This window comes from Sceloporus occidentalis, unplaced genomic scaffold, assembly GCF_023333645.1.
Source record: "Sceloporus occidentalis isolate IW3139 unplaced genomic scaffold, rSceOcc1.0.p SCAF_7, whole genome shotgun sequence".
In the NCBI taxonomy this organism is placed as follows: domain Eukaryota; kingdom Metazoa; phylum Chordata; class Lepidosauria; order Squamata; family Phrynosomatidae; genus Sceloporus; species Sceloporus occidentalis.
In genome coordinates, this window is record NW_028316987.1 from 95,517,258 (window position 1) to 95,535,767 (window position 18,510).

Below are 18,510 nucleotides of genomic sequence, written 5' to 3' on the forward strand. Positions count from 1 at the left end.
TGTTTACTTTAAGGGTTTCTTATTTCCATTCAAATCACTCCTGCATTCCCAGGCCCACACAGTGTATGTGTGTGTGTATATATATATATACACACACACATACACACACACACACACCGAATTTTTCCAGGCAAAGCATTCTCTGAAGATGCCAGCCACAGATGCTGCTTGCAAAACATCAGGAAGACAAATTTCTAGAACATGGCCACTTAGTCCAAAAAACCCACAGCCTTCAAGTTGTTTCTGACTTATGTCAATTCAGGATGGATCCACACTAGAGAAATAACCCAGTTTAACTGTCTGGCTCAAGGCTATGGAATTCTGGAAGTTGGAATCTGTTGTGGGCCCAGAGCGGAGCAAAGCTGGAACCAAACCCCAGAGGACAGCAAGGAACAATAACAATAATTTAATAATAGTAATAATAATACCCCATTTTATATAATGGGACGACCATCCAGGATCATCTACTGGGTTTCCCTGGATACACAGGGACTCAAACCCTGGTCTACAGAGTCAAAGTGTACACGTACACACACACACACACACACACAATGTTAAGGCGAAAACACACCAGACCATCAATTAATTCATCAAGGGGATATTTTATTATTTGTATAGTTCCAGCAAAGTCTACACTCTTATAATCAAGCTCCACAGCAAACAAGGTACAGGAGGTTCTTCAGGTAAAAGACAACTTAGGAGGAGAGCCTGTTTCGCTTTTTAAGCTTCAATGTAGAAAGCCAACATCTTTGCAAGGAAGCTTTCTTTCGGTGTTGTAACGATGGTCACAATGCTCACCAACGCATGGAAGAGAGTGGATGGGAGAAGGCCTCATCCAGACGGCATAAATGATTCATCTTGAAACCACTTTAACTGCCACGGCTCAATGCTTGGGAATTTTGAGAATCGTAGCTTGTTGCTCAGATCCAAAATTCCCTAGCATTGAGCCGTGGCAGTTATAGCGGTGTCAAACTGGATTACTTATGTCATCTGGATGCAGTCAAAGTTGATTAAAGCGTCACAAATGATTCCGTGTTTCCCCAAGAAATACATCAGTCAGCCACTTACCCATTCAAAGGTACGTTTTGTCATGAGAACACTACATTTTCTGTGTGGAGAAGAAGCCATTTAATGCTGAGACACTGGGACCCCAGAGTCAGGAACCCCTTGGAACCACCTTTTAAACTGATTATTTCTTTCCATTCCAAGGGATCCTCTAATTCCCATTTAGGGGAACCAAAGGGCCAGACCCAAACTCCAAAGGGAATGGAAAACCAGCCAAGTGGCTTCTTGAGCAGGGTGACAAACATGGCCTAGTATGGGGTGCTATGTAGCCATTTATAATAAAAGCCATGACCTTATCCTGGGGTCACAGGCATTTGGAGAACAACGAAAAGATGATGGAAAGTTTTAAAAGAGGAAACTGCAGCAGAGAGCAGAAAATCAGCATAAGCCGCTTTGATCGTTTGGAAAAGCAGGATATAACTTAGAAAAAATATTATTATTCTTATTATGAGATCCTCTGTCAAGAAAAAGGGCAGGTGAGCAAAGGGCTATGCAAGAAGGTGGCAGTCAAGAGAAAAACCTGTGTGCTGCTGTGACCGCCTTCTACTATTCGTGTGGTCAGCCAAACAGCAAGCTCAGTGGGGCATATGGACTCTCTGAACCCATCCATCCAAGGAAGGATTTGCTGGGGAATGAATTAGGGAGGAACTATTATTACACAGGCAACCAGCTCAGGCAAGACAATGGGGTTAGGAGGAGGGAAGGAAATCTGCAATCCCATCACAAGGGAGCACTAACTTGGGGAAAGCAAGAGGGGGAAGAACGTGTGGGGAGTGCTAATAAGCCATTCATGGTTGAGAGGATCACAGGCCAGAGGTTAATGGGGTCTTCCCTCTCTCCCCCAGTGGCTCTGTCACAGCTCCATCACTCAACAAAACCTCTGTCTCGGGAAGGTCCCGTTCTCCAACCACCTTGAACCTCTGGGGGGGACATACGCCAGGTGAAAAAACCATCCAGAGGATCAAAAGAAGCAGCTGGGGGGGGGGGGGGCAAGTGCTATTTCTTATCCCCGTGGGTTCCCAAATTTCGGTCCTCCAGTTTGTTTTTGACTTCAGCTCCAAGACGCCAACAGTCTGGGCCAGCAGTCAAGAATTAAAGAAGCTGAAGTCCAAAACATCTGGAGGATCAAAGTTGGGAACCACTGCCTTGGAGGCTTCCAGAGGAAGGATTCTTTTAAAAATATATATAAACTTTTCTTTTTACAACAGGGCATTTTCTGGGGGACATACAAACAAGGGGCAGGGAGGGAGTGCCTTGTTTTAGCCAAGAATTGTGTCCCAGGACACACTTGAGAGAGAGAGAGAGAGAAGGAGTGAGCAAAGCGCAGACCCCAACAATGCTTTTATAGCCCTCAACACCTCCAGAATTTCCAGACCAACCTTTTTCAAGCCAAAAGAAGAAAATAAAAATAAAAATATATGAATTGCTGCTCCAAAAAAGAAAAGAAAAGAAAAGAAAAAAGGATAAACTGCTGCTCCTGGAAGGTTCCAAGTACAACAATTTCCCTTTCAAGGAGGTTGCAAGGCCACCCCCTCATGCTGCTTAACATTAAAAACACCAGTTTTTAAGACCCAGAAGTGGACATCTGGCCACTTTTGGGGGGGGGGTTTGCTTTATATTTAATTTTTTTTTAATTTTAATTATTTTTTTGCTTTTTTGTAGCATACACAGCCTTCAGAGAGGCTTGAGGCATAAAAGTGGACCCTGGACCTGCAACATTTGTACATCCAACAGAGAGAGAGAGAGAGAGAGAGAGAGAGAGAGAGAGAGAGATATCTAGTCTTCAGAATGGACAGACAGACAGACACACACACACACGAGGGACTCGAGGGGGTCGCATAAAACTGTCCCATGGACTACATGCAGCCCACAGACTGCCCCTGGCCCTAGCTGGGGTCCACCAGGGATTGTCCAAACAGGACGAGATTCCCACTTCTCCCGCTGGCAGGCATTTCAGTCTGATCATCACCCTTTCTGGATTTATTTTTTGGGATTTGAAGAAATGCATCCAGGAAGGGCGGCAACCACCAAAATGCGTTGGGACGTGCCCTGAAACACATGCCAGGGCATGGGATCCAAGCAGGATACTCCTCCCCACCCCCAAATGTTCTTTCTCTTGGGAGAAAAATCCCTTTCCTAAGAAAATGGGAGGGTTTTTTTTTCTGAAATGCTTCACTGCCCAATAAATCAAACAAAACAGGGACAAGGGGTGTCTTTAGGAGAGTGGCCTTTGTGCCGATCTATTCATACCAGGGGTATGCCCTCGGGAACCTAGAAGGGTCTACGCATTTCCCTCGCTTGGTTTATTTCCCTGCTCCACCCCTGAACTCCGGCAAATGGTATTACACTTCTTACAGTGGTACAGCTGGCCCTCAGTATACTCCACCATTCCCCGGTAAGACAACCATGAGCCGCAGACGTGGCAACGGCGACTCCGCGTCCGGCTGTGATTCTGGAGGTGTTCGTTCAGCAGCCCCTCGTGCACGAAGGTCCGGTCGCACTGGGTGCAGCGGAAGGGCCAGTCCTCCGAGTGCATCCGCTTGTGCTCAATCAGAGCGATGGGGTTTGTGAAATAGACATTGCACTCCAGGCACCGATGGACCTTGCCGGGGGCGTGGGTCTGCTGGTGGCGCTCAAAGCTGGCTGCGTCTGTGAAGCTCCGGTTGCAGGCCGAACAGTGCAAGGGCCAGTCAAGGGAGTGGACGCGCTTGTGCACTGTCAGGGCCTTTTGGCTGGAGAAGGACAGGTTGCATTCATCGCAGTTGAACTGCATCCCAGGGGCATGGACAAGCAGGTGCTGGGTGAGCTGCCCCTGGAAAGCAAAGCTTCGGTTGCACTCTGTGCACTGGAATTTCCGCTTGCGGCTGTACTGGTGGTCCCCCAGGTTCTCCTGGTCCTTGACGTTCTCGCACATGCCGCACTGGGCCAGGCAGCCTCTCGCCTCTGCCTCTCTCTGCTCAGGATCCCCCACGGCGCTCTGATGGCCAGCCTTCCTGCAGGATGCTACTGATGACCCGAGCGCATGACTGTCTTCCTCATCTGCAGCTTGGAACAGCATACTGTGCTCTGCTGGGGCAAGGAAAGGAACCAGGCTTTAGGGGAAGGAGAAAGCTACCTCCCAAGGCAGATTACCCAATATGAACCTTTATCCAGTCAACACCAATACAGCTTTCATGGGCAACTGCAAAGGGAACAGCAGCCATTCCAACTGCCATTGCTGTAGCCTCTGAGGGAGAAGAAGAGAATCCAGAAACAGCTCCATCATGCCTGTGCCCCTGTGACAAGTCAGATACCCTTCCTCTGTATTCCAAATGCCATTGCTGTGGCCTCTGAGGGGAAGACGAGTAGCCAGGAACTGTTGGGACTTAATTCCCATCCACCCCATCCCCTTTTCCTTGTGGGTAGATTTATTTAGATTGCAGGCCTGAAGGCAGGGAACTGCCAGATTTAACTACTTGTAAGCCACTCTGGAAATCTTTGTGGATGAAGGCAGGAGTATAAATTCTCTAGAAAAATAAATTTATAACACCCCAGTGTTTAAATATCTGAAGGGATGTCACACTGAGGACAGAGCAAGCTTGTTTTCTGTTGCTCCAGAAACTGAGACATGGAGCAATGCATGCAAACTACAGGAAAAGAGATTCCACTTCAATATTAGAAGGGACTTCCTGACTAAGAGCCATTCAACAGTGAAATACACTGCCTCGGGGGTGGCAGAATCCTTTGGAGCTTTTTAAACAGATGCTGGATGGCCATCTGTCAAGGGTGCTTTGATAGTATCTTCCTTCTTGGCAGATTGGGGTTGGACTGGATGGCCCTTGAGGTCTCTTCCAACTCTATGATTCTACAGGTGGCAGCACTGATTCCAACACAACTACAAGTGACCTAACATTACAGCTCCTTTCTGATTCTAGGATTCCTGGAAATTGATATAATAAATATATTAACACAACACGACCAGTGCATTTTAATGGTGTTTTCATTAATGATAATAAATATATTTTAAAAATAAAATGAACTTAAAAATAGATATCAAATAGCAACTTCATCATCCATCTTGTTTCTTTCCCTTCTTTTCTTTTTACAACCAGGATGTTTATACCAGGATGGATGTTTTCATGCGCTCTAGATCCTAAGCCTTTGGGGCATTTGCCAAGGCTCAACACTGGCAAGTGACAATTCACCAATCCCCAAATGGCCTTTAGTAACGTCTCCCAGTCAAGGCCCAACACTCACCAAATGAAGCCAAATACTGCTGGTCCTGAATGTTCTGCTCTTCCTCTTCTTGCTTAATGCAGATAGGGATAAATGACTCTGAGTATGAAACAAAGGAGTTGAAAAGAGAACATCAGACAGTTGTTTAATGTGGGGAATTTTAATTGCTTTTAATTTATTATTTCTAGAAGCCACCTTAGGACCCACTCCAGGAGAAAGGTGGCATATAAATGAAGTAAATACATAAATAAATCTGCATAAATAAAAAAAAATGGTTTTATTTGGTAAAACCAAATAGGCTCCTTATAGTTCACATATTTCTTACAGTTCAGAACCTTGTAGCTTCATTTTCAAAAAAACAACAACACCAAAGTACATTTTCTTTCTGAGGATGTGGGTACATTTTATTGTAATTTAGCAATTATATTCTGAATAATATAGCTTAGTAATTTAGTCACTACTTACTCCATAGAGTAAGTTACTCTATTCTGTGGAGAAGCAGCAGGCTAGCAGAGTTCAGGTTAACAATAAGCAGTGAGTGTAGAAATATTTAGCATGTAAGAATGACCAAAGATAGACAAGACTAGAGAAGGGAACAGGTTTAGTATAGGTCAGATAACAGAGTTGGAATGGTATGTGTTGAAGGTGAGAATAAGTGTTTGAAGATAAGAGGAGAGTATAATGAAGAAGCTGGACAGGTAGTAAATAAGAAATAAGAAGATAGTAAGAAGAAACAATAGAAAAGATTTAGGTAGAAATTGTTAGGAATGAGAGGCTAGAAGGACAGGAAGATGGTTGAATGTGGAAGATGAGAGCAGATTTAAGTAACTAATTAGAAAGATGTAGATCATATACTGAAGATGAAAGATGGACAAATATGGGAGAAGTGGAATAAAAAAAGACTTCCCTGGATAGAAATATGAATTGCTAAACACTAATCAGACTGTAATAAGTTAAACTGAGACTAATACATTATGATACATTGTGATATAACAATATTGATTTCTCATTGGTGTTTTGTAAGTTTGAATCTGAGTGAATGTATGGAATTTATCAATAAAGGAAAAAACAAAACAATAAGCAATAGCAAAATTACTGGTGTAGCTAGTAATTGTTTCTACCTAATCTCAAATATTACTTTTAAAGGGAATTGGGAGAATCAATCTGACAATGTTTATGTCATTTTTAATCAATTCAAAGGCTTCTACACACAAAACCAAATTCTAACAGAAAGAAATAGAGAACTAGCACATCAAATTTTACTTTTTCAACAGGGAAAACTTTACTTTTTCATCCCCACTGCAGTCTAAGGCCTCAATCCAACAGTCGGTCTCAATTACAGGAGACCCAATGAATCAAGGGAATTTGTAACTCAGCAGTTACAGAAATTACTCTGATTCAATGGGTCTCATTAAAAATGAATTGAGCCCTGTATACCAAGGGTGGGATTAGCCAGCAGAAGCATAGGCAAAAATGAGGAATGTTGGGATTTGCAGTCAAATATCATCTGGAAAGTGACAGGACTCCCAGCCTGACCGGGAGGACTTCCTCTTCTTCCTTTAACTATCTGCCACATGAGTAATTTTATTATGTTTTCCCTATTGCTACTGTTCCCATTTTAGATGAGGGAACACCACTGTGTCTAAAATTCCCATGAAAAGTCCATGAAGGGAATTTCTTTAATTCGTATCCTGCCTTTCTCTCAATATGGAACGCAAGGACTGAGAATGAGAACAGAGCTGCCACAAATTCAGCCAGCGACTCCTGTTCTCAGTAGATTGCCTCCATGGCAGCACCCTCGATCCCTAGGCACCAAAAGAGTGTCTCAAAACAGGCAGCTCACCGCTGCTGGAGCTTCCAGGAGACAATGGCTCTTCCTTGATGTGTATCTCTGGTTCTTGCTTAACCTGTGACCCCACGTCACGTCGCAGAATCTGAAGTTCTTTGGAGAGGAAAGAAAATTAGTCTTCAGGGAGGAAAGAAAATTATATTCATTGGGGTTAAGGGCACAAGACCCCCGTGAAACTGGAAAAAACACAAATAACAAAAACACTTTTTTTATTTGAGAAGACACCTCTCTAGGAATCTCTAGGACTTCCAGTATAATTCTATGGTCAATATCTGCCAGAGGTGGATCACAGACTCGCACTGGAGGACCTACAAATGCATAGAGAAGTGTTTTCTCTAGTGTCAGCTTCCGGCAGAGTTGTGCCAGATTCCTAGAGAGAACATACTAATAAAAAATGTGAATAATCAAAGCCAAAAAAGTCAAAGCTGCAAATGTACAGGGCCAACTGTACACAGAACAACCACTGGCAGAGAACATGTGAGGGGACTATGGCATATCGGGAGAGGACAGCAGCAACCTCTATTCCAAGAGCAGCAGACAAAAGTTGTTGAGCAACAGCAAGAATGGGGCAGAAAGTCTAGAACAGGATGGACCAAGTGTGGCATGGGGCTGCATGTAGACCTTGAATTTTAGTGGCCCCTGAAACCTGCCCTCCAGTCCCCCGAAGGCCCCCTTGTTTTTGTTTAAATGTTGGAAGCAATTTTCAGGCAATCTGTGCCACAAAATTATGCCGAAATACAGTCAGCCCTCCATATCTAGAGTCAACTATGCATGGCCTGAAAATATTTTTAAGTTATGAACTCCAAAAAGTAAATCTTGATTTTGCTATTTTATATAAAGATTACCATTTTACTGTGCCATTGTGTATAATGAGACTTGAGCATCGACAGATTTTGGTATCCATGGCAGGCCCTGAAACTAAGCCCTGGTGGATACCAAGGACACACTGCATGTGAAAACATGCAAAAATACCCTCACCCCATCTGCTCAAGCACCTCTGAACCATGGGTGTGTGTGTGTGTGTTGTACATGTATGCCTTCCAAGTTGCCTGCAGCCCTATGGCAATCCCATGAATTTTTCATAGGGCTTTCTTCGGTAGTTTTTAGAGGTAGTTCTACCAGTTCTTTCCTCTGAAATATAGCCTACAGTACCTGGGATTCATTGGGTGTCTCCCAACCAAGTACTAACCAGGGTTGACCCTGCTTAGCTTCTAAGATCAGGCAGGATTTGGTGCCTTTAGGGTATTTAGGCCCTCCTGAACTCCATATTATCCCCAAATACTTAGGTTTTCTTTGCAGGCCCTCTCAAAACAGAAACCGGAACTGACACAACAGCACTTTCTGTCACCATTTTCAGAGGGAGTAAAGGGCTTGGGTCCCATGGGAGGAGATGGGGGCGGGGGCAGGTTTAGCGCCTGGCACCCTCACAGTTCAACTGTGAGGCATCATGTGGTCCATGGACTAAAATATATCAAGGAACAGAACTCACCAGGGTTAGAGACCTCTGTAAGGCTTGTTTCATGGCAATCTTCTTGTGCGGCAAAAAGAGTCCCCTCTTCTTTGTCGTCTTCTCTGCCCCAAGAAGCAGCATTCACCACAATACCAGAAGAGCCTGTCCCTAAGGGAAAAAAGGAGCACAGGCTTTCAATCATTTGCTCTGCCCTTCTCTTGTGCTGACAGTATATCTTCACAGATGTTAGTTACCTACAGTGTCACAATCTTGGAAAAGGAGGGTTGTGGGAACCAAGCCCCAAACACAGACTGAGACATGTCCATCTTTGGGTGTGGAATAATCTTTCTCACTATCCAGTAATAGTAACTTCAGCTCTCTCTCGGTTCTGTCCCACAGAATCCAGGGATTTGTAGTTTGGGAAGGGATGCAGAAATCTATGTTGAAGACCACTACTCCAGGGGTTCCCAAACTTTGATCTTCCAGATGTTTTGGACTTCCAGAATCCCTTATCCTTGTGAAGTTGGCTGGGGCTTCGGGGTATAGTGTAATGGGACTTGAGCAGCCACATATTTTGATATCCACAGGAGGGTCTTGGAAGCAAACCTCAGCGGATACCAAGGACCCACTGTATGTGAAAATATGCAAAAATCTCCTTATCCCATCTTCTCAAGCACCCCTAATCTCCGTGTGTGTGTGTGTGTGTGTGTGTGTGTGTGTGTGTATGCCTTCGAGTTGCCTGTAGACCTATGGCAACTCCATAGGGCTTTTTAGGCAAGAAATCTTCAAAGGTGGTTCTACCAGTTCTTTCCTTTGAAATATAGTCTACAGCACCTGGGATTCATTGGTGGCCTCCCATCCAAGTATTAACCAGGGCTGACAGAGCTGTGCGTCCAGAGAAAGGTGACCAAAATGGTGAAAGGTCTGGAAACTATGCCCTATGAGAAAAGACTTAGGGAGCTGGGTATGTTTAGCCTGGATAAGAGGTTAAAAGGTGGTTATGATAGCCCTGTTTAAATATTTGAAGGGATGTCATGTTGAGGAGGGAGCAATCTTTTTTCCAGCTGCTCCAGAGACCAGGACATGGAGCAATGGATGCAAACTACAGGAAAAGAGATTCCACCTAACATTAGGGAGAATGTCCTGATAGTGTTTATCTGTTCATTATTGTTGTTCAATTGAAGAGAAGAGGCAGGTAATAATAATAATAAGAAGAGGAAGAAACAGAACTCACCAGGACTAGAGACATCTAAAAGGGATGTTTCATGGCATTCATCTTGTGTGGCAAAAAGATTCTCCTCTTCCTTGTCATCTTCTCTGCCCCAGGAAGTAGCATTCACCACAATAGCAGAAGAACCTGTTGCAGGGTGACCAGATGTCATAACCGCAAAGGAGGACAAAGCACCACAAAATGTAGGACATCCAAGAAAGAGATGGCACATTTCCAAATAAAAGATAAAAACACTCATATAATTTTCTGCTTCTTAGTCATGCTCAAAATGGAGGACATTTTGAAATTCCACCTGGACAGAAGGTTGAAATGTCAGACATGTTCTGCAAAAGGTGGACCTCTGGTCACCCTGACCGGCCCCCAAGGAAAAGAAGGAGCACAGACTGTCAGTCACTTGCTCAGCCCTTCTCTTGTGCTAAAAGCATACCCACCCAGACATTACCTATAGGGTCACAAACCCTGTCTTGCAAAGTGGGGGGATTCGGTCTAGTAATGAGAGGCCCATATTATTGTAAAAGTAACACACAATAAAACAAACTGTAAATTTAATAGAGAATTGGATTAGAAGTGAATTTAAAGAGCGTATGAATTGAAATTTCAAAACACAGTGATAAAAACTGGGGTCTGAGTCAGAACAAACACATACCTGAACAACTGGGACTTATAGGCATGTCCCTCCGCTCCAAATCTTCTGAACTCTTCGCACTCGGATCCTCACCTCGCTCAATCTGGGAGAGGAACATGGGCCTGGAAATGGCATCATCTGATCAAAGGAAATGAGAGAGATCACTGAGAAGCAATTCTATTTGAGACAGAAGACTGGCATAAAGAGCAGAGAGAGTAGCTGAGGAGAAGAGCAAGAAGGATTTTTTCGCAGGCCTAGAGAACTAAAGAACCAAATAACAGAAAAGTGGCTTAGGTCCAGTCTGTCTCACAGACATCTTCCCATATGAGCCTGTCCAGGTCCTGAGATCCTCAGGAGAAGGCCTTCTCTCAGCCCTATTGCTTTCAGGGGCACAGCTAGTGGGGGTATGAGACATGGACTTCTCAGTAGCTGCCCCTTGGATCCAGAACACCCTTCTTTTTATTCCAAGGACTGAATGTTTTTATCCTGAGAATGGAAAGCGTTTTTTTATTACAGTGGTCCCTTGGCTTATGCGGAGGATCCGTTCCACCCCCCACCCCCCGCGTAAGCTGAAAAACGCGTAAGCTGAAGTCCCATTCAACTGAATGGGGCTTGTGCTCGTGGCACGGGAGAATGTGTGCGCCATGGGTGCGCGCACCATTCATTCTCCCGTTGCGCAGGTTCCACGTAAACAGGAAGCCGCATATGGGGTCCCGCCTGTGACGCGGTGCACTGTATAATGAGAACTGAATGTTTTTTGAACAAAAGGCTTCCAAGCATGGCTTTAATTGTACTGACCTTTGAAAACAGGCTTTTTTATGGTCTAAAAACACTGCAGATATAATCAGGTTTGAGACCGTTTTAACTGCCCTGGCTCAATGCTAGTGAATTCTGGGAACTGTAGTTTTGTGAGACACTTACCATAGCCTTCTGTCAGAGAGCTCTGGTGCCACAATGAACTACAGTTCCCAGGATCCCCTAGCAGTGAGCCAGGGCAGGGAAAATGATCTCAAACTGCATTAGGTCTGCAGTGTGTTTTGGACCTAAGTTAAATTTTATGTTTTAAATGGTTTCTAATGTTGTTGACACTTTAATTCCATTTTAACATTGATCTTTTGTATGCTATAACTGTATTGTATTTATTTCAATTTTAAAGCTGCCTTGAATCTCAAGTTTTGGGGGAAAGGCAGGGAAATAGTAGTAGAATCATAGAGTTGGAAGAGACCCCAAGGGCCATCCATTCCAACCCCAATCTGCCATGCAGGAATACAACAGATGGTCATCCAGCCTCTGTTTAAAAACCTCCCAAGAAGGAGACTCCACTAAACTCCGAGGGTGGTAACCACTATCCTTGGTTTTAGTTGTCCATGGCTGAAAAAATAAGGACACATACAGTCATGCTGGAGAGTGCCTAGAGAGGTATCCTATCTAGGATTCTCTAGGTCCTCCAATGTAACTATATGGCATGTTTGCATGGGAGATCTTTTAGTTTAATACAGTTTACTATTATCTGCAGTAAGTTTGGGAAGCAAACCCCCATGGACCAGTTGACCAGTAGAAACTGATGATGATGATGATGATGTTATAGTTACAGATGCTCTGGGAGCAATTCCAAAAGAACAGGTAAAACTTTTAAACGAAATTGCTACAGATAGGATTGCAATAACAGAATTCCCACAAATGACATTGCTTGGAACATTTCACATTATCTAACAATATGTCACTGATTTCTAGATTCTTAGAATCACTGATGGTCCAAAACTGCAGTCAGTTCTTCTTACCCAGGGAGACCAGCATCTCATAATTGCTTCTCATGACTGCCTTGTACATCTCCTTCTGCCACTCATCCAATTTCTTCCATTCCTGCTTACTGAAGTTGACAGAGGTGTCACTGAAAGTCAATGGGACCTGAAACAACAAAAACACGACACATTCCAAAGTTGGCTGGACTGGTCCAACATGCCCAGTGGGTGATGTCCATGTCAGTGGGAGTGGTAAATCCACTCTTGGTTTTAGAATGAACTTTAAAGGAGCCATCCAAGTCCTGAACCTACTCTGGAGGACAGAATTCTGCATACTGGGGACCTCTTTTACAAAGGCTGGACTAAAACCCGGAACTGACTCACCTCTTGCACTGGCATGGAAGTCGCTAGTTGCCACTGAATACATCAGTAGCTCTTTCTCTCATACTTAGATAACCAACAAATGATGTCAAAGCAATCTACCATGCTAATATCATTGCAGGTTGAAAAAATATACTCAGTGGGCAATACTTATCTCCTTTTCTTTATTATTATAATCAAAAGAGAATGGACAAAAACCGCAAGCAGACACAACAGGAACCAAAAGTTTGGAACACTTTCAGGAGTGTTGGTTTGAAGCTTCCATCATCCACATTTAGCCTGATTGGGAAGCTGATTTTAATGGCAGGGGTTCTGGGAGGTGCATCTACACTGTACAAATAATGGAGTTTGACACCACTTTAACTGCCATGGCTCCATCCCACAGAATCCTGGGATCTGTAGTTTTGTGAGGCACCAGAACTCTTTGTCAGTGAATGCGAAAGACCTTGTGAAACTACAAATTCCAGGGTTCCATAAGACGGTGCTACAGCACTTAAAAGTTGTGTCAAACTGCATTATTTCCACAGTGTAGATGTACCCTAGGATTACAAGCTTCCTTCTCTACCTCTGGTATGTCCCACACAGAAGAATCTGAAAATGGATGCTGGGGGGGGGGGGTCCCCCCAAGTTTGCTTAACCATAGTTTGCTGTTTCATTTAAAGCAGGGGAAACTGATCTGTTTAAACCACGGTTTATTATTTCAATAAGTCAAGATCAGGTGATATGATAGCCCTGTTTAAATATTTGAAAGGATGTCATATTGAGGAGGGAGCAAGCTTGTTTTCTGCTGCTCCAGAGAACAGGACCCAGAACAATGGATGCAAGCTACAGGAAAAGAGATTCCACCTGAACATTAGGAGGAACTTCCTGACAGTAAGGGCTGTTCGGCAGTGGAATGCACTTCCTCGGAAGGTGATAGAGTCTCCTTCCTTGGAGGTCTTTAAACAGAGGCTGGATGGCCATCTGTCAGGGATGCTTTGATTTGGATTTCCTGCATGGCAGGGGGTTGGACTGGATGGCCCTAGTGGTCTCTTCCAACTCTACGATTCTATGATTCTATGATTCTAAACCCTGCTTTCAAATCCTGGCCTTTTTTTTTTGGGGGGGGGGTACATGTGGATTTGAACCGCTTAATAGATTACCTAATTGTTAACTAACTTTTCATTTTATTTATGCATTTATTTATTTTATTGACTTTCTATCTCTCTTTTCTCCCAATACAGGACCCAACTACAATGTCAGTTCATACTGGATAGGTAAAACAATATGCAGTACAAACGAAAAAAAGGAAACAAAAAACCCAGCAATACAATTGGAAGATTTAAAATAATTTAAAATACATTCAGCACATATTTAAACAAATGCAACACACTCAGGGTGTATCCACACTGCAGAATTAAAGCAGTCTGATATCACTTTTAACTGCCATGGCTCTATCCTACAGAATCCTGGAATTTGTAGCATGGTGAGGTATTCAGCCTGGTTTGTCAGAGAGCTTGGTGCCTCACCAAACTCCAACTCCTAGGATCCTGTAGGATACAGCCATGGCAGTTAAAGTGATGTCAGACTGCTTTAATTCTGCAGTGTAGATACATTCTCAATGTATTTAAATGTGTGCTTTCTTTTAATCTAGGCTGGAAGCATCCTTGGGTTCAAATCTGGAAAAAAGCGGGATCTACATTTTAAAAATTATTAAAGCACATATGCACACATGCATGCGTACACGCGCCCTCCTCCCACCTGCTGCTGTATTTGGACCATGTCCATGAGGGTGCAATTACCTTAGGGATTTCTCCTTTAGTGCCTGGAGGAAATCTCAGGATCCAGAAGTTACGGTTCTTCAACAGATTCTCCAGATTGTCCAGCCTCCTCTGGAGGAGGCAATTCTCCTCAATCAGAGTCCCAAGAGCAGCCAGTTTCCCCTCCAGTTGGCTCCCCATCTCCATCACGTTCTTCTCACAGCCTGCCCATCTCGCCTCTGCGGCCGCCATCTTCCGTTCCAGACGCAGCAGCCGGGCACCATGAGAGTCAACCATCTTGCCCCTGGCTACAGGCGCAGTCGACGCAGAGGCCTCCGTCGGGGTTTGAACCTTCTTTTCCCCATTAAACTTGAACTGGCTGGCAGCTGAGGATGGCAAAGGCTGTGAATGTTGCGCCTCCATTCTCTTCCGCTTCATAACCTATTTTGTGGGTTGATAAAATAACAGAGATAGTTGAATAACTTGAAGGCACACGAGCAATTCTGCAAAACACGGTTATTGAAATTCCCGGCCTGATTTCAACATCAGATCTTGACAAACTTCTTTCTTGTGAATACAGCTCATAGAATTCCCTCCCAGCCAGGGGATTCTGGGAATTGTAATCACATATTCAAGGGCAGCCTCTATTTCCTCAGCTAAACAGATCCCAAACTTTGGAGACAAGAACACTGTCTCATCATCTAAGTTTCTCTTCACTGCAGAATGGAGGAGTAATACAGTATAAGTGGTTTTCTAAAATTCTGTTGGCATGCAGAGGTTTCTAAGGGAACCAGGCTTCAAATTCCGACTTGGTTATGAAGCTCCTTGGGTGATCTGCACTGAGGAATAATGCAGTGTGACATCACTTTAACTGCCATGCTCAATGCTATGGAATTCTGGGATTTATAAATAAACAAATAAATGATGAAATTATGAAATTTGCAAAACTACAAAGCCCAGAATTCCTTAGCATTGAGCATGGCAGTTAAAGCAGTGTCACACTGCATTATTCCTCTGCGCAGAAAAGGGAGAGGCGGGATATAAATATTTTATTATTTATCTATCTATTATTTATTATGTGTCTAACAACATTATTTCTGCAGAGCATATTAGACTTTAAGTATACTAAGTATACTTCCCATGCATACTTGGTATACGAAGTATACAAGAAAGTATACTAAGTATACATACCAAGGGTTGAGATCGACTCGAGGGCAGTTAACAAATACCAAGTATGCTAAGTTAAACAGGAGAGGGGGAAATATTTATACGCAATGGCTGAGATTCTAGTTCCATTACTTAGTTAAGCATATTAAACAGAAGCTGCTGCCACACTGCAGAATTAATGTAGCTTGACATCGCTTTAATGGGTCTCATTAAAAATGAAACCAATTTAATTGCCATGGCTAGACGGGGTAGAAACCTGTAATTCGTAGTTTGTTGTGGCACAAGAGCTCTTTGGCAGAGAAGGCTGGATATCTTGCAAAACTACAGGTTTTAAAAGCCCACGCTCTTCAAGCACAAAGGCTGTCACAGCTCCTTGTAGATTGTTCATCTGGCAGTTCCCTGCCCTCAGGTTTACAGTCTAGAAAGACATGGCACAAAAGGAGCAGGGAATGGCGGTGGGGAAAGGACCAAGTCCTGCCGGTTCTTCTCCGCCTCCAAGGCCAGGTAGTAGCAGTTAAGATGGAGGGAGAGCCTTTCATCTTCCTCTGGGGCTAGGCATGGTGGGATAGAATGGAATAACTGTGATTTACAGATAGCAGTGAAAACTGTTACTGTCACTTTAAAGTATCTGTGATTCAAAACTGTGATTTCTGTGATCTGTACACTACTTGAGTGATACTGCTGCTACTGACCCAGAATCACAGAACTGTTTGCAGTAGTTTCTCTTGTGACTGGAAGGTGGAAGCACCTTTGACCAACAAGGATTGAATCGGTGATTTCCTGTTATCTCAGTGGTTCCTGTGACCTGGCCACTACTGTATTTTTATTTGTTAATCAATTTGTGTAATATTAAAATATGTATTTATGTTATTTATCTAATATAAAAATAATTGGCAAATGGTGAGGGGTTTGGATCCGTTGGACCTCCCTGGCTGTGCCCTTAGTAGTAAGCCACGCATAAATCAATTTTTCTTACCACAATATCAGAAGAATTCAAAAGAGTTTTTGAAGAGATATCAGCAATACAACCAGTTGGATGTTTGCTCTTCATATGTTTCTTTAGGTTGGAAATAGACGTCTTGAAAGAGAGCTTGCTTTTACATAAATTGCATTCTGCAATACTGTCACTTTTTGGAGAAAAAAACCTCCAAATAGGACTCCTAAATTTCTGTGTTTTATTCATTTCAAGACCCTGATTATTTATATCGCCATAAGAGTCAGTCAGAGTTCCAGCAGCACTTCTGTGAAAATCACAGTTTGGAGCTCAAGAGCAGAATGAATCACAGTCACTGAAATCACAGTTTGGATTCAAGCCAGTCACAGTTCCAACCGCGACTCATGAACATCTGTGAAAAAGTAACAGTTCTGTGATTCTATTCCATTCTCTTCTCTCTTCCAAGGCCAGGATGGCAGCGATTAAGATGAAGGGAGGGACTTTAATCTTCTCCTGGGCCTGGTGCAGCCATGCCAGCCTCTTCTTCTCTCCTCCAAGGCCAGGATGGCAGCAGTTAAGATGAAGGAAGGGCCTTCCGTCTTCCTCTGGGGCTAGGCCTGGTGGCGCTGTGCCTTCCTCTCCTCCTCTCCCTCCAAAGCCCTACAAAGCAGTTAAGGTTAAGTCTGAGTTTTCAGCCTTCTCTGCAGAGAGCTCTGTTGCTACAACAAACTACAACTCCCAGGACCCCACAGTGTGGAGCCATGGCTGTCAAAGCGGTGTCAAACTGCCTCAGTTCTGCAGTGCAGACGCAGTGATGCCAGGTCTAACCGCGGGTGACAGGGGCCTCACAAATCTTAGGCCGCCAGACACTGCAGGTTTCTTCTCTCTCTAGTTTCGCTCTCTGTTCTTGTTTTCTTTTCCTTTCCAGCCCCAAATTGAAAAGGAAGGCCTCTCAAGTGGGGCAACCCTAAACCCTCCTTTGTTTTTGCAACCCTGTGAAGAAGAACTTTGTTGTTGTTGTCTGTTTTGAAGTCATTTTTCCGACTTAATGGCGACCTCAATGGGAACCTGCCATGGGGCCCTTGGGCCAGTCACACTCTCTCAGCCTCAGGACCTCTGAAGAAACCTTGCCAAGGAAACCACAGGATAGATTTACCTTGTTGTTGCTGCTGTTGTCGTTGTGTGCCTTCAAGCCGCTTTGAGTCCCTGGGCTGAGAGAAAGGCAGGCTGCAACTAAATAAAATGATAACAAAATAATGAATAAAACATTTATTTATTGTAAGTATTATATTTGCAATATATTATAATGAAATACTGTGAGTTATTTATAAACAACAACAACAACAACAGAAGCCGTTTCCAACGTATCGTGAGCCTATTATTACGGGGTGCTCTTCCTTGGCATTCCTGAGGTTGAGAGAGTGTGACTTGACCAAGGAAAGGCATGAGGTCAAAAATAAAGGGGGGGGGGGGCTGTGGAGAAAAATAAGTCCAACACAAACCAAATGTAAGATGCCCCCAGGCCAGGGCCAGGCCTCCAAAACCCCCGCCAGGATTCATTTATTTGGGGGGGGGGGGGGGTTTAAGACCCTGGCTGTGACCCAAAAGCAACTCTGCCAAAGGGCAGACAGGGACCCACCCTCCCCTGGTCCCCCATTGGGGCCAAACTGGGAGTAACCGCAGCCCAAACCGCCCCCGGAGCCCCCCAAGGGCCCCTCCCGCCCCCCACTCACCCGAAGCCCCTCCGATGCGCCTCAAAGGCCCCAAAGCTCCCTTTGTCCGCCGTCCGCAGGCCCTCGCGACTTGGCTCTCTGCGCATGCGCGGCAGGGAAACGGCTAGCCTGCGAGAAAATGGCCGCCGCGCTGCTTCCGGGAAGAGCGCCTCCTTCTGCGGAGCGGCTCTGCAGCGCCACCTGCAGGCCAGGCGGAGAAGCGCAGGGCGGCGCCTAGGAGACGCTTACGCTGGAAAGGCTGCAGCAGCAGCAGCAGCAGCAGCATGAAAAGCACTAGCAGAAATATCAATGCATTTCAAGTCGCTTACTTATAGCTGTTACACATATACTACTATGTAATACATATGTATCATGTAATACATACTGTGTATTATATATG

The 18,510-nt window shown here is 44.2% G+C and overlaps 1 protein-coding gene across 4 annotated transcripts; it reads right to left on the minus strand.

The window, feature by feature from the left end:
- Positions 1 to 582: 582 nt before the first annotated feature.
- On the minus strand, positions 583 to 18,204 carry LOC149310155 (uncharacterized). 4 transcript variants are annotated; one of them, XM_089533808.1, is made up of 10 exons: positions 18,132 to 18,204; positions 17,555 to 17,631; positions 14,340 to 14,738; positions 12,217 to 12,343; positions 10,457 to 10,573; positions 9,814 to 9,936; positions 8,619 to 8,747; positions 7,124 to 7,222; positions 5,302 to 5,379; positions 583 to 4,134 (listed from the first exon to the last, which is right to left on the minus strand). In XM_089533808.1, exons 3-10 carry the CDS (start codon positions 14,733 to 14,735, stop codon positions 3,347 to 3,349), a joined length of 1,857 nt encoding a protein of 618 aa, XP_089389934.1. In that variant the 5' UTR covers positions 14,736 to 14,738; positions 17,555 to 17,631; positions 18,132 to 18,204; the 3' UTR covers positions 583 to 3,346. The 4 variants fall into 4 exon arrangements, with proteins under 4 accessions (XP_089389934.1, XP_089389932.1, XP_089389931.1 ...); XM_089533806.1 differs by lacking the exons at positions 17,555 to 17,631; positions 18,132 to 18,204 and adding an exon at positions 16,441 to 17,537 and having other exon boundaries at positions 8,619 to 8,741; XM_089533805.1 differs by lacking the exons at positions 17,555 to 17,631; positions 18,132 to 18,204 and adding an exon at positions 16,441 to 17,537 and having other exon boundaries at positions 583 to 4,131.
- Positions 18,205 to 18,510: the final 306 nt, after the last annotated feature.